At 46.5% G+C, this 24,409-nt stretch overlaps 1 protein-coding gene across 1 annotated transcript in view; it reads right to left on the bottom strand.

Annotated features, from left to right (window-relative positions):
* The window catches only part of ROR2 (receptor tyrosine kinase like orphan receptor 2), a 226,051-nt gene that overhangs the window by 44,218 nt on the left and 157,424 nt on the right, over positions 1–24,409 (bottom strand). Inside the window, exon 2 of the mRNA XM_003938195.4 lies at positions 8,623–8,700. Within this exon, the coding sequence (XP_003938244.3) occupies positions 8,623–8,700 (78 nt within the window). The remainder of the gene's footprint in view (positions 1–8,622; positions 8,701–24,409) is intronic.

Genomic DNA, 24,409 nt, shown 5'->3' with positions numbered 1-24,409 from the left:
AAAACATTCTTTTGCAGCTGCCCCAAACCTCTCCAGAAACAATATGCCAGGCCAAGAGGAGCCAGGCATGGCTGACTGAGGTTTGGGCTCACTTGGATTTGGGCAGCACTCACACTCCATAGCATTACAGAGAACAAAAGTCTTCCTTTTAATTGAACCAAAAAAGTTCCCGTTCCTAACTTAACAGTGGCACTACTTTAGCAACTGATGGTACAGGCTCATCGCCCCAGTGCCCAGGCCAGCTCTCCGTGCACCACAAATCTCTGGACAGGGAGCTGAGTCCAAGCATTAAAACAATCCAAAAGCAAAGTAACAGAGGAATCCCATCACCAGGGAACGCTGCTCTGCCTCACAGTCGCAATCAGACCAGTGATTTTTAAATCCCAGCCGATCATTCATTCAAGTATTCACCAACTTGGTCAAATTACTTAGGTGTTTGAGGATCTGCTTTTACCACGTTACACTGATCAGTCTGGGAAGATCAAGAAAACTTTATGTAATTAGAGGTCATGAGGTCCTGGAGCTTTGATTAGTGGGAGATAAAACAAATTTCCTGGAACGGCACTTGGAATGGAAATCCTGAGAGCTGCAGGAAGGACATAAAGCCGCTTGCTTCTCCCAGGGGAAAATCTTTTCAAGTTAATGAATCCATCGCGGGCGTGGAGTGGAGGCCACCCTACTCATGCTTTCCCACTGAGCCGCAGCGTGGTGCATGCAACCAGCTGCAGAAGACCAGAGGCAGCATCAGGAAGATGAGAGTCAGAGAAAACGAGGAAAACAAGCAACCTGGGGACCTGCGAGGTGAAGAAAATCACCTAAGAATGTCTGTACCTTTGAGAAACTGAGAGTATGGTGGAGCGAACCGTGTCCCCCAACCACACGTTCTGCTGTCCACACCCCCGGGACCCATGAATGTCATTTCATTTGGAAATAGGGTCACCGCAGACGTAATGACGTTAAGAGAAGTTGATTACAGAGGTCCCTAATCCAATGACAGTGTCTTTATAGGAACAGGGAATTTTAGACACAGACCTAGAGGGAAGGAAGAGCAGAGACTGGAGTGAGGCCACCACAGCCACAGAGCACCATGGACATGGAGGGTCGCCAGCAATACCTGAAGCTCCGACAGAACGTGGGACAGACTGTCCCCAGAGCCTTTGGAAGGAACCGACTCTGCCAGCAAACCTTGATTTCAGACTTAGGCCTCCAGAACAGAGAGAAAACATTCTGATGTCTTAAGGCACCTCGTCTTGAGATCTTTGCCATAACAAAGGACCTATCCTTTGGTGGCTAGAGGAACTAATGAAGAAAGAAGAACTATTGTAAAAGGAAGGAGACAGCCCAAGAAACTGAAACTAAGACCTATACACAGGTGACATCCACACCCCCCCCAAAGGGACAGAGACATGGGTCTGCGCACACCCCGGGGTCAGACAGAGACAAACAGGTGGTAGCACAGCCCTTTGCAGTACGGTCTCCAACCCAGCGAGCTCAGGAAGAATCTCCGTTGTCCGTGTGTGTCACCCACAGGAGGAAGAACAGCCACTGACAGTATCAGTGAGACGAGGGAAACAGTAGCCCGCCAAAGGGACGCCACCCCACTGGGTGTGGGTTGTCAGAACGCTACCCCTGGGAGAAGGAGAAGGGCTGACGGAGGACTGCAGGGAAGGCTTGGAGGCAGAAACCAGCCTCGCCGATGGCAGGAAGCCACTGTGGGTCTCCAGACAGTCTCAGGTGCCCAGCCCAAACTCTGCCTCAACAGCCAACAGTGCAGCTCTGAAATCTCCTATTTGTGGGGTACAGTTTTCTTCCAAGGCCATTCCAGACCCAAACAGCCCAGTGGGCACTGGAGACTCACAGCCAATAGGAGGATAAAGGATCCCCTACTTGGATCGAAGGTGCCTCGAACATGGTCTTCAGTCTCCAGAGTGGTGCAAGGCTCAGAACCTAGAAATCTCACGTTTGTTTTGTACAACAGATGTTAGAAAACGTCTCAGAGAAAGCTTTGCTTGGGACTGTGGGGCTGTCGGCTGGGCGGGAGCAGACAAGTCCGGCAGGGGCTGAACCTGCTGCAGACCTGGAACCGAAGAATAACCTGTCTGGGGGCTTCCCTCCACCACGTCCTGGTGCTCAGCACTGGCTCCCTTCCATGTCACCCTGGGGCTTCTCTCTGTGCCACAAAAATGTATCCCCAGCAATCCCCAGCTGAGGGCGGATGTGGATGAGTACACTGGGCTCAGTGCAAGCTTCCGATGCGCTTGTAAAATCAGTTTCTAGCTCCACGCGACCCCGCAGGGCCGAGATGTCCCATGACGAGCACAGAGTCCACCCTGGCCTCCTGGTCCTCTCCCTACCTGTGCCCCTTAAGCATATCAGCATCTTCAGAGCTACCTTGAGGGTTCCCTGAGCACGTGGGGCATGTGGGACACTTTCTCCAATCCTGCCCTTGGCTACGCAACAGCCAAAGTGGCCAGAATGAAACCTGAGTCTGACTCTGAGTGCCTACCATGAGACTGGGTGTCATAGCCTTGCTGCTGAGTGGAACCCCACATTCCCTTCCTTTCCCATGCCCACCTCCTGCCTGGTGCATCCTGAGCTGTGGGGCCTTTGCCAGCCATTGCCCCTACGTCCTCTCAGTGGGGCTCAACCTCCCAACCACCCCACCAGCCACAGCCAGCACCACTCGCTCTCTTCCCGGCCCCACCTCCCTCCAGCACCTTCATGATCTGAGTTCCTCCTATGGTTCCCATGCTTGTCTCTCCTACTTAAGAAGATACTCAGCGAGCCCAGGGGAGGCAGAGACCACACCGCCTCATACTGAGACATTTTCAGAGACTCTGAGCGCACAGCATGCAGTGGGCTTCGGTAAATACTTGCTGAATAAAAGCAGCCTCAGTTCAGGGGCCACATCCTCCCAGAAACACCCCATGCCCATCCGAGTACCGCCTTAGACGTCCAGACCCCCATCAGTTCCCTGTGCATTTCTGCTGCACCGTACTCTTCACATTCTCTGTATTGCTCTATGTATCTAGACCCTGTCCTTTCTCCCTTTGCAGGGAAACTATTAAGGAATAACAGAGCAGCCTGCTGCAGGGGATGCCCACATGGTGGCCCTGGGGAGTGCACCACAGTCCCCTGTGCTTCCTTATTTGTGCTTGAGTCCCCCCTGTGGGTATCTGGTAAACTTCAGCGTCACCTCTGTGTTCAATCTTTATGTTCTCAGGATGAAAGGAATTCTGAGGACAAGCCACAGCCACCTGGCAGGAGGACATTCCTTGTAATCTTGACCCTGGGTCGCCTGCTGGCAGTCAGCACAGGGGCCCACCCCAGGCTCCCTCGGTATGGATGGGCAGGGTGCCCCTCACCTTCTGGTCCGGGCACTTGGAGCACACCCACTCCAAGGGTGTCTTCCCTATTCTAAGTGAACAAGCCCAGGCACAACGTTACTGCCACCTCGAGCCAGGTGTGCACCAAGCAGCTGACACACACCTGCCACCTCTGTGCACACTCAGAACAACTAACATGCATCGTGCCCTTTCTGTAAATAAGAAACTGGAGGCTGAAAAGTAAGTTTCTGTGACTGGGCAAAGGAGACACAGCTGGGAGAATCGCATGGTGCATCCTGACGTGAGCCCAGGCTGTGAATCACAGACACAACAGACTTCATGCTGACGATGTTTGCAGGGATGATCCCATTTTCATTTTCTACCCGGTTAGCCTTGGAGACCCTCACTCTATGTTAAACCTAACAAACCATCATACATATGCACAGGCACGCACACCAGGAGTTCCAGAATAAACCAGAAGCACGCACAATGATTCAGCCCATATGAGCTACATGAACTGGGAAACTGATGCTTGGCAAACAGAGACCAATAGCCACGGTCTCCATTCCATTCAGCAAGCTCTGCTGACTGCTCTGTTTTCTCTTTCCAAGGAAATTTTAGTTCAGCACCACAGCCTCACATGTCGCAAATAGCAGGAAACAGCCTAGTAACCAAGGCACTGGTTTCACTACCCTGTTATTTAGAATACACTTGAGAACACCTATAATTGCAACACATCCTCACAAGGACAAAGTCAGGAATTCCCCTGCTGGCTTCAGTGTGGACAAGGAGCAGCTCTTCTCTGAAGACAAGAGACACAGCTCGCGGGATCTATTCTGGCTGAGCCAGAATAGGAGGCCAGCAGACGGGCAAGCCCATACCACCCCACCCCAGCCTTCAGAAATTATCCACTTCCCACAAACATTCCAAAGCACTGATCTTACAAAACACAAGCTGTACTCCATGTGCATTTAAAACACGGCCTTGGAACAAAAGAGCATGTGGTTTCTAGGTCAAATATAAGCTTCTGTAAGTAATATAATAACTCTAAAACATGTATGTGTGTATGTGTACTGCATGTCTAATGTAACAAGGAATACAAAGCTCTGATAAATATCCACTCACATGTTAACCGGGGTTATAACCGAGTCCTAGAGCTGCCTGCCGTCCAAGCAATGACAGTACTTTGGCTTAAGAAACTGAAGGCAAATTTGTCATCTACAAATCACAACATCCTTAGTGTTTACTTTCTCTTCTATATAGGCTTTTTGCTCTGGGACTTCCTCTCTCTCTCTCTCTCTCTCTCTCTCTCTCTCTCTCTCTCTCTCTGCCATCTACAAATATAAGCTTTGCGCCAAATACTGACGCAGTATATCTGAACAAAAACCCCACTTTCCAGCTAATTCTTAGATTCTCTTTTGCTCGGCCAAAGGTAAAGCTGTCATCATACCACTGATGAACTGGTCCACAGGCCAATGTCACCTGCCAGAGATTCTACAGATGTTTATACATCATGGCTGATGATGGGTTAAATAAACAGCTAATACAGTGCATTCAGCTATGATTACTTTACATAAGTGATTAGGCCAAATGTGGCCAAGCATGACATTCCCAGAAGCTCTACAAGCAAAAACGTGCAGGAATAATGAATCTGGCTTTGCCAGGCCAACTCCTTCGATTACTAATGATACAAGGAAAGGGCCCGGAGTAGAAAGATGGATGGAGTGAGTCTCCATTTGTGCGAAAGCGAGAACTCAAAAATAAGTAAAATCACACTACAGAACCATGTAATTCGTGGGCAAGGGAAAGATGGGGGCCCCTGGGCCACCCTTAGACTTTTGGGGGGCAGTTCACTACGGATCCTGTCCCACAAAGGGTGCTGATGGATCCACAGATCATCGTGATTGTGATACTGACAATTAGCGCCAGCATCAGCTACTGCTTCTGGGTGCTTGCAGTGAGCTGAGCAAGCCCTTTCATCCCTCCTACGCTGGGGTTCCTCCCATATTGAAACTGGGCTGAAAGCAGTGCCATGCCCAAGACCCTGGCCCCAGGTGGAGGGTGAAGCCAAGGCCCGTCCTCTTGCAAAGGCAGGCTCAGAACTGCTGCACTATGCTACACTATCCTGCCACTGCAAAGAAACGCAGCCTGGCCTTCTGTGGTTCTTTGCTTTCTTTTTGTACTACACTTTTATAAACATGCACGTCTGTACACATGTGCCCACTTCGCGGGCCACCATCAGCGTCCGTGTTTCTGTGCTCTGGAGAGAGCACAGAGTGTGTCCAAGGCAAACTTCCAAACTCTGAAATTAATCAACTCCTTTCAGTCATGGGAACGCACTGAACACACATCGTTTTTAACCCAATCACTTGTGAGTTAACAACAACAACAAAGTCAGGATATTATCAAGTCCCAACAACAAAATGTAAAGTAGAAAGTATTCTATTCTAAGTTTAGAAGTTGTTCCACGTCCAGAAACAGAAGTGAAAGAATCCCACCTTAGGGCACTGAATTTGACTTATAAATGCTGGGAGCCTGCAGCATCCAAGGAATAAAATTTTCTATTAAATTTCATCCAATGGTCATTTTTTCACCTTGATAATTAAATGCATCTTACTAAGTGCATCATGAATATGCAGCTGTTTCTGCCTTGCGGGGTTATTTACGATCCATTAAAGAACAGCTCCCCCGCCATGTGCAGCCCCAGGACCCCTGCAGCCCCCTGCTCCAGAAGCCTCAGCACAGCCCCACCCCAGGCCCACAAGGAAGCCCCCATGCTCCCATCTGGGCGAGGGGTTTGCAGTGCCTCTGAAACAAAGGATTGCAATACATTTTCCCAAGGAAATATCAGAGTCTATGGAATGACTCAAGTTGGATTCTCTGCTGTACTTGTGGCCCGTCTGCTTCTCGTCACTCACCCCTCCCCCTCAGCTGCACCCTCTGCTCCTCCCCGACCATTCTTCACAGCTGCCATGTGATTTTTTTCACCGAGTGAATCAGACTGCACCACCCCCCAGACGAGATGCCCTCAACAACTGACAATGAAACACAATTCCGGGACCTGAAGTGCTGTGCAGGATGTAGCCGAAGGCCGCCCCGTGAACTTTCTGTGATGCTAGAACATTCTGGATCTGTGCTACCCACTGTGGGAGCCTCTTGCCAAATTGAAATGCAGCTAGTACAACCAAGGACCTGAATTTGTGATTTTATTTATTCTAACTGACTTGACTCTCAAGAGCCACACGTGGCTCCCGGGTGTTCTACTTAGATTCTCGAGTTCAGCCCTGGCTGAGTCTGACTCTACCTTGCTCCAGCCCATAAGCCAGGCATCTGCCCCGTGGCACCACCATGGTGCCAAGTCCTGCTTGACCCAGGGCCCCCACCGGGCTCCACACACACTTCCCTCCCACTTAACACGTGGCCACTGTCCACTCTTTAGATCTCAGCACAGCCATCTGTCCCTAGATCAAGAGGCCCCTTCCTCTTCTACCTTCCCAAAACCTGGTCTCTTCCTTCAGGCCACTTGCCACAACTCAGAATTTTGTAATGACCTGAGAGCTTGAGTCTCCTCAGACCTGTAAACTCCACAAGGCAGAGAGCACATTTCAGCCAACACCATGCCCTAGGATCTCAAGCAGAGCCAGCTATGGAGGCAACCAGTAAGCATCAGTGATCTGTCTGCACTGTGGATTAAGTCAGGCTTTTGAGAAACAAGTGGAGACTCTAACCATTAAAAACTATTTTTCTTCCTAAGGAAATGTGGTCTCCAAGGCCAGTGTGCTAAACAAGCTTTCAGAGCACGTGTTTACTACATTTAACATTCTAGGAGAATGGAATCCTCTTAAGGAAGCCTCCAAGCACCAGTCACCAGTCCCACCACCACCTTGCATGCTGGGAAGAGCTTCACCTGCTCTTGGTTTTAAACAACTGACCTCCATGCGGATGCTGTGCAGAGCTGCACTACACACTGGACAGAAATAAAGTGGCCGTTCCAGCAGCTGATGGTTATAAAATGAGTTTTTGTGGCTTCCAAACTGGTAAGTTGAAGCTGTAACCCTCAATGTCATGATATTTGCAGGTGAGGCCTTTGTAAAGTAATTAGGATCAGGTAAGGTCATGAGCGGGGCGTTACGGAAACACCAGGGGTTCAGTCTAGGTCCTGCTGCTCCCCACACAGAAAGCCAATCCCTGAAACTTCAAGCAGTGTTAAGGAAAAAGGCTTTAATCAGCTTTAATGGGGTGCTGCAACCGAAGAGATGTGAGTTCAGTCTCAAATCCATCTCCCCAATGAACTAAAATTTGGGGTTTATACAGCAGAGAAGAAATGTAACTATGTGTGAGAAAACAGGAACTAGGGAGGGGTAAGGAAGCAGACCTGATGAAGGAGGACCTGGCGAACACTATTTGGTACTTTTTTGAGAGGTCTGGGCATCCTTTTCCTGAAGAAGGAACTCAGATAAAACAAACATAAGTTTCAAACTTTAAGACCAGAAGGGTTAATTTCTAAAGAACTGCCTATAGGACTATTGGGTCAGTTTCAGCGGGGCCTCCATGATGGGATTAGTGTCCTTATGAGAAGAGAATCAAACAGACCTCTCTCTCTCCACCGTGTGCGGACACAGCGAGGTGGTGGCTGTCTGAAAGCCAGGAGGAGGGTCCTCTGCAGAATTCAACTGTGCTGGCACCTTGATCTTGGACCTCCAGCCTCCAGAACTAGGAAATGTGTATTGTTTCAGCTGCCCGGTCTGTGGTGCTTGCTAAGGCAGCCCGAGCTGACAGACAGACCATCTGTGACTATGAGGTGGCACTATATGCATTAGCAAAGGCATCGCTTCCTCAAGCAACGGGTCTGCATCCAGGAGAAACTTGTTCTATCCACCCTACACATGTATGGTGCATTCCAGTGAGGTGTGCCAAGTGAGCATGGCTCTGACCACAGACCCAGGGGAAGAGCCGAAGCCACAGGGCGGAATTCCAGGTGGCCAGGAGGCGACGCACACACACCTCTGGAGTCACATGCAACCAGAATCCAGCTCCTAAGGCTTTGCTCAGCCTCCTTCCCCATCTCCCAGGCCACCATCTGTCCGCTCACGTCTCCTGCATGTCACCTCCCACCTGTGGCCCCAACCGGCCCTCGATGCCCTCCAGGTCAAGAAACACAGGAATCAAGGTGGCATTCAATCATGTCAACCACCAGGGGGCAGCAAGGGGCCAGAGGACCCCAGTGCGTTCAGGCAGAGGCACTGCACAGTGAGCCTCTGCACAGGGCAGAGAGCACCTGCGTGTCCCAGCTTACCTTTCAGAGTTGGAATCGGGCCGTCCTGCCCATCAAGGGGTCCCAAAGGGTCGTTTGGATCCGGAACCTCCACTTCACCTGGAAAAAAGAAACCAGGACAGGTATTAAACAAGTTTTCCCTTCGGGAGCCTTGAATTTGTTTCTTAAGCAAAGACAATGGCATTCCAGCAAAACTACCCAGGGTTTGTAGAAAACACAGAGGGATAACACATCATGGTAACCTCTAGAGGGGTTTTGTAGTGATATAAAGATTAGATGTAATAGTAAAAGTGATTTTGAAGTTTATCCCAAGAATAGCAAATGCTGGGGCTTTGTAGAACAGATATGGAAATAAGTCAATGGAGCCTGGGCTTCATTCAGAGATGGACAGAAAGTCAGAGGGAGAGGGAAAGAAACCAAAGCACTGGCTGGCAAAATCAAACACTTCTGTAGCCAGATGCCGCAGGCTGCCCTCCAGATGGAGGCCCTGGTAATTGGGTAATAAATTCAGAGATGGAGAATTTCTTAAGCAACTCATTCCCCCGCCCATCCCCAGACCCACTGGCAGCAGCCAAGTACCCACTACACAATGCAAAGGACATAAATGGGCACTGTGGCTTTTCACTTTCATTCTTCCTATCATTTCTAGACCAAATTTATCTGCCCTCAAAAGCCAAGCCCTGAGCCACCTTTCATAAAATGTCCCTGACCAGCCATTTAGAAGAAAAATTTCTATTCTCTAAGTCTCCTTGAAATCGTACACCTCTCCCAGAGCCATCCTACCATTCTTCCCTGGGTTAACAGCTGCGTATATTTTACTCTTTCTCAACAGTAGGTAAACCGCATGGGGACAGCCAGTGCTGTACCCCTGGGAGGACGAGCAATCCCATCATGGTAACCTAGACAGAAGCACCTCCTGCTACAGAACAGAGGCTGGCGTCAGCTATGCAAGGCAGTCTGTGGACTTCTGCTAAAGAATTAAAGACTTCAGTTTGGATTTGAAATTTTAAATCAGCACATTACACACACCATCACTCAGCACTGTTTAAATGTAGAGAGACCACATGAAATCAAACATACTTGCACTATATACACACTCCGAAAAGAGACATAAAAATTATTAACTGCTTAGAAATTGACAAATGGTGTGAAACACTCAAATAAATACATACCCCAAAGCAAAATAAGCTTCCCTGATCCAATTGCACCGTGAAAAACAGAGTCCTAGCTCTTCCAAAGTCGGCTTCTAATTCAGAAGTGGAGGCATTTTCACACGTGGAAATTTCACTTCCTCTGCCAGTCAAATGCGGTTAATAAACTCAGCATGTCCAATCACCGAGATCCTTAGAACTGACACTTTCAGTTTCAACAAAACTAGGTTGTTATTGCTAATCTCCGAAACAAAGACACCATTTATAGTTTGAAATTGTGAAGTCTCATCTTCCTATACTACCTAGTTTGGGCTCGCTCAAGATACTGCAGCCTTCCTAAGTTGATAAGCAAAATGTGATAGGAAGTATGTGAACTTGTAGGATGGGTACAAGTGAAAACAGGGCTCAGTGTTTTCAGCAGAACCCAATAGGGTTTCTTCGAATCCTTCAAAGAGCTAAGAATACCACCTTTCCTCCAAAATAAACAAAACGCGGAAACAACAAAACTGTCACACACATGCACCATCATCATCATCATCATCATCATCATCAAAATGTTACTATTAGTTATCTGAAATTACAGGTAATTTGAATTTCTTTTATTTCCATTTAAATGGCTCTACTGTGAACAAGTATCAATTTTTAACAGTGTGTGAGATATAATTCACACACCATAAAATTCGCCATTTTAAAGTGTGCAATTCAGTGGTTTTCAGTACATTCTCAAGGTTGTGCAATGATTACCACTGTGAAATTCCAGAACATTTCATCATCCCCCACAAAAAACCTCATTCCCATTAGCAGTCACACCCCACCAACCCATCCTATCTCCTTCAGCCCCTGGTAACCACAAATCTGCTGTCTCTATGGATTTACCAATTCTGGACATTTTCTATAAATGAAATCATATCATATACAGTATCTTAAACAAGCACCAATTTTATAATCATATTTTTTAAAATGCATGCCCTGTAGTAGCAAAAACAAGAAAGCATGCTGTACCTCCTTGTTAATAAACAAGGACATTAATACGGCTGACTCAGCATCAGTCAGACCACTGCCCAGACTGGGTGGGACGGGGTAGGGGTAGGGATGGGGGCTTGGCACCACAAGGAAAAGGGGATGTGAAGAACGTACATGAGGCCGCAGAGATGACTGAAGGATGAAAGGGAAGAACTACCCCAAAATCTCAGAGCTGCTAAGATTGCTGCTCCCAAGGTGGAGCAATTTAGAAGTGGACAGCCTCGACTGGTGGGGACACCTGCACATGTCCCCACTCCTGCTGCACACGAGCCGGGAGGAATGGCTGGCTACTCGGAGGGTCAGGGAATGATTTCAACTTGGCCAGTTTAGGGGCCACCACAAGGGATGTTGCGCTGGGCACACGTCCTGAGCCTGTGCTTCTGCACGTAACGGGCTATTATCGGTCCTGACCACGTGACTTTGTGTCAACCTCACAACACCACGGCCTGCCTCAGTGGTGACTGCCAACCCAATGTGGCTGGTGGCTGGTCACAGTCGTGCGCCCTGCAACATCTCCGAGGTGCCTGTCCTGAGTCGTTCTTTACATAAAGGACCGTTTGGTTTTCACCTTGTGCAGACACCCTTGCATTCCAGCTAGAGGACGAGCTCACCAAGCAAGGTCCCTGTCCTCGTTAGTTAGCTGGATTTAGCTGGCAGAGCAACAGAGGGGCCATGCAGCTTTCTGAGCTATCAGAGAAGAGATTCTGAGAGAAGGTTCATCTGTCCTGACTCCTCAGGGCTTCAATATATTTTGCTCCTGAAAATGAGGACACTAGTCTAGCTAAATCACACATCCTTCATTTTGGTAAAATGCTAGTAAGTGTGCCCTATGTGAGCATCAAGAATGTCATCTGTATAACAGGCACAGTGCCCTGACTTTTCTCCATTGGGCCTGGGTAACTTTCACTGTAAAAATATCACAGAGTGGAGAGGTGAAGCCAGAGGGAAACTCAACCCTTGGGTAGGTTAGTAGGGGAGTGGTGATTTATAAGCTCCTAGTAGGGCCGGGTGCGGTGGCTCACACCTGTAATCCCAGCACTATGGGAGGCTGAGGCGGGTGGATCACAAGGTCAGGCGTTGAAGACCAACCTGACCAACATGGTGAACCCCGTCTGTACTAAAAATACAAAAATTAGCTGGGCGTGGTGTGCACGCCTGTAATCCCAGCTATTCAGGAGGCTGAGGCAGGAAAATCACTTGGACCCAGGAGGCAGAGGTTGCAGTGAGCAGAGATTGCACCACTGCACTCCAGCCTGGGCGACAGAGCGAGATGCCATCTCCAACAACAAAAAAGCACCCCTTGTTAGTTTTCTGATACTTTTAAAGAAAGGAAAACATTTAACATAAAGCAAAACTTTAAGAGTGGCTGGCATAATGAAATGACACATTAAATATCTAGTTTTATCCATGTCAAAAATACTCATGGCAGTTTAGAGGCAAAGACTAAATGTAACGTGGTATCCTGGTTGGGACCCTGGAACAGAAAAAAGATATCAGGTAAAAATTAAGGGAAAATGAATAGTGTGACCTTTGGCCAAGAATAATGCACCCATATTACGGGGCCAATATAAGATGTTAACAATATGGGAAACTGGGTTTGGGGTGTATGGGGGGGTTCCATGTGCTGTCATCATGACTTTTCTATAAATCTGAAACTAAAGTGGAAAGTTTACTAAAGAAGAACTACACATTTCCATCACATTGTTCAATCCCTTAAAACCAAGACTCACAGGTAGAGACCTGCATAAAACATTCTATCTCCAAACACTTTACATTCTTGTTTTGTTTGTTTGTTTGTTTGAGACAGTCTCACTCTCATCGCCCAAGCTGGAGTGCAATGGTGTGATCTCGACTCACTGCAACCTCTGCCTCCCAGGTTCAAATGATTGTTCTTCCTCTGTCTCCCAAGCAGCTGGGACTGCAGGTGTCCACCACCACGCCCAGCTAATTTTTGTATTTTTAGTAGAAGCGGGGTTTCACCAGGTTGGCCAGGCTAGTCTCGAACTCCTGACCTCAAATGATCCAACTACCTCAGCCTTTCAAAGTGCTAGGATTACAGGCATGAGCCACTGCGCCTGGCCGACACTTTACATTCTTAATGGTGCAATCACTGGTAAATGGCCTCAGAGTCGAGCATGTACCCTAACCATATGAACAGAATCTGACACAGATTCACTGGATTTCATATGTTATTCGAAGGATTCATACAATATGCTGGCAAATATTTAGAAATTAAAACAATTTGGAGAATGGATTTTTAGCTGAATCCTACATGAATTGTCATTGGCATGGTGACATCGGCTCTTAAGCAGGAATTTGTAGCATTTTCTTGGACGTACTTTATGAATGTCTTGTACATTCCAGGCTGAACCAAATGGTGTCTATGGAATGGCCAAAGAGAAAGGGTTTACTGTTGATACTGATGATACCTGTTTGTTGTTAGAGAGTCACATCATTTATGGCATCAATAAGATAAGATAAATTCATATCTGCAAAGAAGCAAGCAGGTCTGTCCTGATTCCCAGGCTCTACTTCAGTATCACAATAATTCTCTCATTAACAGCAGACACATCATTAAGCAAGCATTTATTAATGAAGTTCAACCTATGCCCTTGGATTTGAGTCCATGGTTTTGATTTGCATTTCTTTTTAACATGCTTTGTTATTTAGACTTTTCATCCATTCATCTCTTCACCTGTTGATCTGAATCGGTATGCTTACTGTGATGTAATTAAATGCAGTCTTCAGAATTTTCAGACAACTTCAAAGCAGTCTCCTTTTAATTAGTAAGGGCATTTTATTTACCAGAGCTTGGCATTCTTGGATTTGGTTGTCCTCATGCGAAGGTATAATTTGCAGGATGTGTGAAAGAACAGAAGTCATGGCAGGGAAAAAGCGCAGCCTGAGAAGGTGCCTGTGCTGCAAACCAGAAACCCCCTAAGTATAGATTTCACAACAAGCTGTGCTGCCAGAAAATTCCATGCGTCCACTGGCCCACATGCAAGCACAAAGGTCAGTCACGTGTTCCACAGCAACTCCTTAGCTCAGCAACAGGTCAGATCAAAAGCACGCGGGAGGCTAGAAATGCAGCAGTGAAGGAAGAAAAGTTAAAAAGTGGAAAGGGGTGAGTATAAAGTCCTAAAAGGGTAAGCCCATTATTAGTCTGGGATCTGGGTCAGGAGGAATATGTCAATAACAAAGAGCCTTGAGAATGTTTTGGGGAATGCTCTTCCTAAGACATTGCACCCGTGTTTTAATTGCAGCTAAAAAAACCAAACAGCACTCAAGGTGGGCTGCCAGTACCTAATTGGTAGTAGTCTTAACAGTCTGTCATTTTCTATTTTCATTATTTCTAACTTTGAGTTGAGTAAATACTAGCCTCTGGTCTTATATTCCTTAAAGGGCTGGCTTCACTCTACTTTGGAAATACGGAGTAAAACTCAACAACTTGAAAATGGACTAATCGTTTCGCCATTTTAAACTTTGCTTTGATTCCACTTCAACAGCAAACATATTAAACCCCCAAGTGAGTCCATGTACCAGCCCCACTCCCTTCAATATCGCCTTCAGAAAGCTCTTTCTACTTTCTGCCTCTGACAGCCCCCAGAGCCCCCAACAAAAGCCCACTGTCAGAGGCCAAAGGAATATTTAGCTGAAGCGGGAGAGAGGCCGCTCAGGCAGCTGAATTGAGGCCTTTCACAGACCTTCTCTCTTCCCAGCATCCATAGCCCTGGCAGTGGTGAGCCGAACCCCACACCTCCACCCCCACCAGATACAGTGTGAAGGTGAGATCCCCTCGCTGTGACAGGCAGCTGAGGCCTGCTTTCTCTAAAGTGGCTGCTTGTTTCTGCACCAAAACCAGCAGAAAAAGAGCAGAGAATGCTAAGTAAAGGCTCCAGGTTTATTGTATCTTTTTATCTAGTTTCAAGGAAGTATCTCTTGATATTCCCATGCATACATGTTATTCCCATGCATACAAAGGTCACTTTTTTCATCTTGAATCTCTGGAAAGTTTTTAATTAAAGGGAGGGATGTAAAAAAAAAAAAAAAAACACACACACACCCTAATTAGGAAAGAATCTGCACTATCCTTTGGCAGCGAAAGCAGATGTCTTCCATTTGCTTAAGGCTTTTCAGGAGTGTCCAATCTTTTGGCTCCTTTGGGCCACATTGGAAGAAGAATTGTCTTGGGCCACACATAAAATACACTAACAATAACGATAGCTGACAGCTTTAAAAAAAATCTCATAATGTTTTAAGAAAGTGTACAAATTTGTGTTGGGCCACTTACAAAGCCGTCCTGGGCTGAATGTGCTGCAGGTTGGACAAGCTTGCTTTAAGTTAAGGCCAGGTCTGGAGCAGGCGCCACCTCCCTCAACCAGGAAGCCAGGTCCCAGCCTATGTAGCCGGCGACTCTCATCCCCAGACGGGTTTCAAAAGCAGAAGATTCTCTGGCAGCCAGAATTTGCTTCGGAGTTTTGGAAGCAAACGGGTGAATGTTTGATATGACCACAGGAAGTGGCAGTGATTCTTTTTAAGGTTGCTTCTGTGTTCGTTTCCCAGGACAGCCACACCAAAGCCCCACAGATGGAGCTGTCTGAACAATGGAAATGCCTCGTCTCACAGTTCACGAGGCTGGAAGGCCAGGATCAAGGTGTCAGCAGGGTGGGTTCCTACCCGGAGCGGGAGAGACGATCTGCTGCAGGCCTCTCCTTGCTTGCAGACAGTGGCTTCTTCTCCCATCTCTTCGTTGTCCCTCCATGCACATGTGTCTTTCTGTCCAAATCTCTCTTCTTATAGGACACCAGTCCCATGGGATGAGGACCCCTGACGACCTGGTTTTACCTTGATTACCTGTGTAAAAACCCTATCTCCAAATAAGGGCACATTCTGAGACACAGAGGATGAGGACTTCTGTGTTTCTATTTACAGGGGACACAATTCAACCCATAAGGGGAAGCGTTATTTATCTTCAGAACTTAGTGCTGATTTGAGAATGACTCATGACAGCGAGTACCTCCCTGAGAAGGGATGGACAGGCAGGCCCTCCAGGGCCGAGGGCAGGCATGCTGGGACTGCCCGTACACCAGAGGAACTGCCAACTTGCGACTTGCTAGCGACTCTAGTGCTCCAAATGCCTCCCTTCTGAGGCCAACTCCCGTTTATATGGAAGCCGCCTCCAACCCTCACAGTCATCCGCTGAGACCGGCGGTCCTCCCACTTCACCCCGCCAGGGTTTCAGCAGCAGCTGTGCTCCCTCCCTAGGCCTAGTCTTGTGCCCAAATGAGTTTTCAGCTCTTCCCTCTTCAGCTGACATTTCCTTTTCTCATAATATTTACGCCAGTGCCATTCCACGGCTGTGCCAGAGGCATGTCAGGCCTGGAGGGCACACAAGGTTTGGAGGTGGTGCCAGCCTTCTGCAGCCCGATCGCCATGGGTAACAACCCTGTTGGGCATTCACATCCCCCCACGCCATGCACATCATGTTCACGACCTCTCCATTGCGCTGCCCACATCTGGATCTTTTCCTGCCTCCACCCACTTGCGAGTTCTCCTCCTCTCCAGTCCTCTGAATGCAAAAACTTTCCCTCTCTTTCCATCCTGACTCCTTGAGGGCTTGCTTTAAGTAACATGAGAACACCCACAACCCCAAAACCACATGTCCAGGCCAGACCGCTCCCCTGAAGGCCAACTCCGAAATCCTGCTCACACCTTGACTTGCGTGTCCAGGAGACACCATGCTGGACCTGCCCACACCTGCGCCCTGCGGAGCCAGGCAGCTCCATCAGTGCTGACTCCACCCTGCGCCTGGCTAAGGCCACAAAGCTGGAGTTCAGCTTGACTCCTTTCCTCTCAAATCCTATGCCCAATGCATCACGAAATGCTGTTTGCTCTATCTGCAGAATGTATCAGGGCCTGCCCTGCTAACATGCTGTGGACCACTGCAGCAGCCTGGGCCTGCCCTGACCCCTGCCTGCTCACCGTGCAGCACCCACAGGAAGCCCCTCAAAGGGGCGTCAAGCACTGTCACCTACAAAACATGGGTGAAGCTCAGACGCAGAAGGTGGGGTGGAGGAGGCCAGACACAAAGACGGGGGGCTGTACAATTCCACTCACACTACGTTCAAAGGCAGGCAGATGTCATCCGTGGGGATGGTAGTCAGAACACGGGCGGCTTCAGGGCCATGCCTGGGTGAGAGCAGGTTGCTGGGAGTTGCTGGCATGGCTGCTGTTAGGTGGGTGTATACACCACGTTAACATTCATCAAACCACACACTGGCAATTCGTGTACTTTTGTAGATGTAAATTACATTTGCAAAGTTTACCAAATTTTAAAAAATCTCTCTCATATAACATTACATCCTTGAGCAAGGCCCTCCTTGGCCCTTCTCAAAATGTCAAAGACTTCCCTCCACATGTACACACGCAGTCCTACCTTAACCACTCCCAACTTGCTTAACTTTTACTCTTAATGCCTTCCATGAGACTACTGACTGTTTATTTTTCTGCCTCCCTTTTGTGGGGGTAGGAGATTCTACCTGTGTGCTCAATGCCACTCCTCAGCACCTGAAGCGCAGCATGCAAGTTGCTCATTAGGTGGACAAAGGAAGGAAGGGAGGGAGGGAGAGAGGGGCGGAGGGAAGAAGGCAGGCTCCTGTACTCAGTACTTTCCAGCATCTTCCCATTTGCTCAGAGTGGAAGCTAGCTCCCTTCACTAGCCCTACACACATGGGAACATATGCACGCACGCACACACACACACACACACACACACACCATTTGCTCCTGGGCTGGCCTCTACTCCTCCTCTCTCCCTCCCTCAGCTCCAATTCCAGCTCCTCTCCTGCAGTTTGCATTTGTTCTTCCCTCTGCCTGGAAAATGCTTCCTTGTATGTGCATGTGGCTCGCCGCCTCACATGTTTCAGGGTCCCTGTGAGTATGGTTTGCCCCTCACTTTGTTTCAGGCCTCTGTTTCAGTGTTAGCTCCTATACAAGGCCTCCCCTGGACAACCTGAAGACTACGTAGCCCTACTCTCAGACTATGTCTTCCTTGCTGTATTGCTTTCCGGATCAGTGTGTGTGTGCGTGCATGCATCTGGTTCACTGTCTGTCTTTGCATCAGAATGCAAACTCCACACTGGCAGAGTCTAGGTGATGGTCACCTGTCCCGCCCCAGAACAGAGCCCAAGATGCACTAGGCACTCGAAAAATATCTGATGAGTAAACAAATATTTGGGTGACCAGGCACCATCACGTTCATTTTGTATGAGGAGTCTTTGAGCTTTGGCTCAGTCTGAAGGCTGGGGCCAGGACTCCTATCTGCTCCAGATGTGGGACAGTGCCTGCTACACCAGAGGCAGATGACAATGTCACGGTTCAGAGCCCCTGGGACACAGCTCTATGGTCCTTGAGATCTGCTGCAGAGCACGGGTCCCTCTTCCTTCACAGCGCTAGAGAGCACTGACCTGCTCCACTGCCTTCAAACCTGAAATGCCCCGAAATTTTCCAGGAACTCTGGCAGGCCCAAGGTTCCACAGTCTCTCTGACAACAGCCCCTTTTTAATGTGCATACGTATCTTTACAGCTCCAAAGAAACTCCCTTAATTTTAAAACTCTACCATATGCTACTCAACCATAGAAAGAGTCAACGGATACAAGATACAGACAACAGAAGCATCTCCAATACATTTCACTAAGTAAAAGAAGCCAGACTCAAAAGGCAATATGGCTGGCACCAGAGGCTCATGCCTATAACTCCAGCACTTAGGGAGGATCACTTGAGCCCAGGAGTTCAAGACTAGCCTAGGTAACATGGGGAGACCCTGTTTCTAAAAAAAAAAAAGGAAAATTCAGGTGTGGTGTGCACTTGTGATCCCTCATGCTCCAGAGGCTGAGGTGAGAGGCTTGCTTGAGCACGGGAGGTTGAGGCTGCAGTGAGCCATGATCATGCCACTGCACTCCAGCCTGGGCAACAGAGCAAGACTCTGTCTCAAGATAAATAAGTACACAAACAAACAGGCAGTATACTAGTGAATCCACTTCCAGAGTGGTAGCATGATATCCAGGATGAACTTGCTCTGTGCTGACACCAATGAAAATATGAAGTGAAAACTGTCTATGCAAGGGAACCTGCTGAACCTTGATAAGAAGGTGGGTCTGTGACTGGTTAACCTGGGCTACTCCCACTGCCCCTCCCTCCCCAGCTCAGTGGCAAAGTAGTCAAGGCCACCAACCTCTCAGACCACGAACAGACTCTCCACTCTTGGCGCTCTGTGAAAAGCCCTGGCCCCATAACAGAGCCAACATTTCGTCTGGACTTGTAGCTCCCTGGGAAATCTCTAGATTTGCCTCAGAGCTCAGCTGGGGGTGGAGGGGTAGGGAAGGTGGCAGATGGCAGACACCCCTGGGGCATTATGAAAACAACAGCAAACTGCCGGCAACCTCAGCTGCCTAGAGCCGTCTACAACTGCAGTCAACGTGGGCCTGACGCTGAATTTAAAAGGAAATCCTGAAGAACTGGAGGACGTAGGGAGCTTCGAAAGCTCTGACACATTCCCAGGAAGGGAAGCGGCTGTACGCATGCCCAGAAACGACCTGGGAAAAGAGAGGACATCATAGTCCCTCTTCTCTTCTCTGTGTGACCATGTGACCCTGTGACCCTGCGCAATCAGGAAATGAAAGCTAAAGCCGTCTTAGAAACTCCCTGAAGCTGGACAGCATGCCGTCTCATACAGATCCCCTCGATGAAAGGTGTCAGAAACAGGCAAGGCATGTATGGAAAGGAAATCTGATTAGTTACTGGCTGCAATGTGACCCCACAGAATCCAGAATTTAAAAATAAAAAGAGGCTGGATGCAGTGGCTCACACCTTGTAATCCAAGCACTTTGGGAGGCCGAGGCAGGCAGATCACTTGAGATCAGGAGTTCAAGACCAGCCTGGCCGACATGATGAAACCCCTTCTCTATGAAAAATACAAAAATTAGCTGGTGTGGTGGTGGGCACCTGTAATCCCAGCTACTCAGGAGGCTGAGGCAGGAGAATCACCTGAACCCAGGAGGCTGCAGTGAGCCAAGATCAGGCCACTGCACTCCAGCCTGGGCAACAGAACAAGACTCTGTCTCAAAAATATACAAATACACAACTTTAAAAATTAGCAGATAACTCAGTGGTCACACATTACAGGAAATACAGAAACCAGAGAACTAGTAAAGGAAAGCTGCTAAACTAACAGAAACAAAGAAAATACCACCAACCAACAAATGAAAAAGAAAAAGAAAAAACACAGCAGCAACAAGAAACTTTGAAGGGTATGGGGATTTGCTATCTGAATTGTCCAGTTTTTTTTTTTTTTTTTTTTTTTTTTTGAGACGGAGTTTCGCTCTTGTTACCCAGGCTGGAGTGCAATGGCGCGATCTCGGCTCACCGCAACCTCCGCCTCCTGGGTTCAGGCAATTCTCCTGCCTCAGCCTCCTGAGTAGCTGGGATTACAGGCACACACCACCATGCCCAGCTATTTTTTTTGTATTTTTAGTAGAGACGGGGTTTCACCATGTTGACCAGGATGGTCTCAATCTCTTGACCTTGTGATCCACCCGCCTCGGCCTCCCAAAGTGCTGGGATTACAGGCTTGAGCCACCGCGCCCGGCCGTGAATTGTCCAGTTTTTAACAGTGAATTACAAGATATGCCAGGAAACAAGAAAGTATGCCACGTGCACAAAATGGGGGGAAAAGATAGCCAACAGAAAATGTCCCTAAGGGGCCAAGATTTTGGATTTAATGAACACCTTATCAGCACCACATGCTAACCAACTGAGATAACCAGCCACACAACGAAGACTTTAAATAAGATGCTATAAACATGTTCAAAAAACTAAAGAAAAGAATCTCTAAAGAATTTTAAATTACAGTAACTTTATCTTTCTAAATACAGAATAGCAATAAGGTAATTAAAAGCGTCAAACAGAAATTCTGGAGTTTAAAGTGCAACAAGTGAAATCCACCAGACAGACTCAACAACAGACTTGAACTGGCAGAAGAAGGAATCAGTGAACTGGAAGGCAGGTCAGTAGAGATTATCCAGTCTGCAACAAAAAAAGAATGAAGAAAAATGAACAGAGCCAAAGAGATCTGTGAGGCACTATCAAAAATATCAACACATACATACTAGGAGTCCAAAAAATACTTGAAGAAAACATAACTGAAAACTTACCAAATTTGATAAAAATATTAATTTACACATTTGAGAAACTCGAAGAACTCCAAGTTGGATAAACTCTAAGATATCCACAACCAGGTGCATCACAGACTATTGAAAGACGGAATCTTAAAAGCAGCAAGAGAAGTGGTTTATCTCGTAAGAGGGATCTTCAATAATGTTAAAAGCTGGCTTCTTACCAGGTGCGGTGGCTCAAGCCTGTAATCCCAGTACTTTGAGAGGCCGAGGCGGGTGGATCACAAGGTCAAGAGTTCAAGACCAGCCTGATCAACATGGTGAAACCATGTCTCTACTTTAAAAAAAATATATATATATATATATATATATGTATATATATATATATATATATATGTGCACACACACACACACACACACACACACACACAAATTAGCTGGGCATGGTGGCACACACCTATAATCCTAGCTACTCAGAAGGCCAAGGCAGGAGAATATCTTGGACCCAGAAGGCGAAGATTGCAGTGAGCTGAGATTGCACCACTGCACTCCAGCCTGGGTGACAAAGCAAGACTCGATCTTTTTAAAAAAAAAAAAAAAAGATGTATTGTAAAACAACCACCATGAGAAATCTGGAGTGGCTACACTGGCATAAGATAAAATAAACTATAGTCATGTGCTTCATAACTACGAACCACATATAAAACAGTGGTCCCATAAGATTACAATGGAGCTGGAAAATTCCTGTTGTCTAGCTATATTGTAGAGTGATGCATTACTCACAGGTTTATAGTGATGCTCTCTAAGCAAACCCACTGCTCTGCCAGTCATATAAAATCACAGCACATACAATTATGTACAGTACCTAATACTTGACAATGACAATAGAGGACTATGTTGTTAGTTTATGTACTTACTATATTATACTTTTTATCATCATTTTATAGCGTAGTCCTACTTTTGTTGTTGTTGTTGTTGTTTTTTAGATGGAGTCTCACTCTGTAGCCCAGGCTGGAGTGCAGTGGTGTGATCTCGGCTCACTGCAACCTCCGCCTCCCTGGTCCTGGTTCAAGCAATTCTTCCACCTCAGCCTCCCAAGTAGCTGGGATGACAGGCACGAGCCACCATGCCCAGCTAATTTTTGTATTTTTTAGTAGAGACAGGGTTTCACCATGTTGGCCAGTCTGGTCTTGAACTCCCGACCTGGTGATCTGCCGTGCCTCAACCTCCCAAAGTGCTGGGATTACAGGTGTGAGCCACCGCGCCCAGTGGTACTCCTACTTTTAACTGTTAAACAGCCCCAGGCAGGTCCCTCAGGAGGTATCCAGAAGAAGGCATTGTTATCACAGATGACAGCTCCACGCATGCTACTGTCCCTGAGACCTTGCAGTGGGACAAGAGGTGGAGGTAAAGGACAGTGATATGGATGGTCTGGACCTTGTGTGGGCCTAGGCTGATGTGTGCGTTTGTGACTTCGTTTTAGGTTTTAAAAAATTAAAAACAAGAAAGCTTCTACAATAAAGACATAAAGAAAAAAAATATTTGCACAGCTGTGCATGTGTTAGTGTTTTAAGTGTTATTACAACAGAAACAGAAAGTTTAAAAAATTAAAAAGTGTATATAGTGAAAAGCTTACCTTAAGCTGATGTTAATTTATTACCAAAGAAAAAAATATTTTTATAAACAGTGTAGCCTAAGTGTCCAATGTTTATGTAATTGACAGCAGTGTGCAGTCATGCCCTAGGCCTTCACATTCACTCCCCACTCACTCACTGACTCATCCAGAGCAACTTCCAGTCCTGCAAGCTCCATTTGTGGTTAAGCGCCCTATACAGGTGGTGCATTTTACTCTTTTATATTTTTTACAGTACTTTTTCTATGTTTATATATGGAAGATACACAAATACCACTGTGTTATAACTGCCTAAAATATTCAGTCCAGTAACATGCTGTACAGGTTAATATCCTAGGAGCAATAAGCTCTACCACATAGCTTAGGGGTATAGTAAGCTAAACCTTCCAGGTCTGTGTAAATACACTCTATGATGCTCACACAATGACAAAATAGCCTGGCGACGTATTTTTCAGAGTGTTTCCTATCGTTAAGAGATACATGACTGCATTAGGCCAAAACTCATTACTGGAAACAAAGATGGACATTTTGTACTGCTAAGAGGGTCAACCCATCAAACTATTATAAATGTATATGAACTTAACAGAGATCCACAATCTGTGAAGCAAAAAACTTGCAAAAAAAAAGGAGACCTAGATAATTCAACAACAATAACTGGAGATGTCAGCAGTCCACTTTCAATAACAGAAGAATTAGGCAATACGTCAGTAAGAAAATAGAAGACTTGAACAACATTGTAAACCAACTAGATGTAACATGAACAGAACATTCCACCCCAAGGGCAGAATATATGTTCTTCCTAAGTGCACATGAAACCATAAAACATCCTTCAAGATACTAGGCCTTAACATAACCCTTAATACATTTTAAAAGATTAAAAATCATGAAGTATGTTTAACCATTTGGAATAAAATTAGAAATCAGCAGAAGAAAATTTGGGAAATTCACAAATATATGAAAACTAAACACAACATTATTAAATAATGAATGAAGCACAGAAAAAAATACACACACACAAATTAGAAAATGCTTTGGGAACAGAAAGAAACACAACACAAAAGTTAAGGGGCACAGCTAAAACGGTGCTTAAAGAAAAAAACTGTAACTTTAAATTTTTTCTACTTTTTAGAAGATTTTAAATCAATAGCCTAACTTTACACCTTAAGGAATTAGAGAAGGAAGAACAAACTAAACCTAAAGCTAGCAGAGGGAAGGAAATAGCAAAGATTTGAAGGGAGATAAATAAAAGAGAAATCAGCAAAACAACAGAGAAAAATCAATGAGACCAAAAGTTGGTTCTTTGAATACATATTGACAAACCTTTAGCTAGACTGACCAAGAAAATAAGAGACTCAAATTATTAATATTAGGAATGAAAGGCAGGGTTTACTATGACCTTCAGAAATAAAAAGGACTATAAGGGAATACTAAGAACAATTATGTCCCAACAAATTAGATAACCTAGAGGAAATGGACAAATTCCTATAGAAAGAAAACCACTAAACTGACTCAGGAAGACACAGAAAATACAAATAGATCTGTATTAAGAGGTTGAATTCAAAAAACAACAACAGAAACTCCCCAGAAAAGAACACAAAGGGCTAAAAGGCTTCCCTGGTGAATTCTGCCAAATGTTTAGACATGAGTTAAGGTGAATCCTTTATAGTCTCTAGAAAGAGAAGAGGGGATACTTTCCAACTCATTCTATGAGGTCAGTATTACCCTAATGCCAAAACCAGACAAAAACATCTCAGGAAATAAAACTATACACCAATATCTCTTATGAATATAGATATGAGAGTCCAAGAAAGTGCAGAGACAGCACCTC

This window comes from Saimiri boliviensis, chromosome 2, assembly GCF_048565385.1.
Source record: "Saimiri boliviensis isolate mSaiBol1 chromosome 2, mSaiBol1.pri, whole genome shotgun sequence".
Lineage (NCBI taxonomy): Eukaryota > Metazoa > Chordata > Mammalia > Primates > Cebidae > Saimiri > Saimiri boliviensis.
The sequence above is the reverse complement of the archived record's forward strand: the minus strand, read 5'-3'. Positions and strand labels throughout refer to the sequence as shown.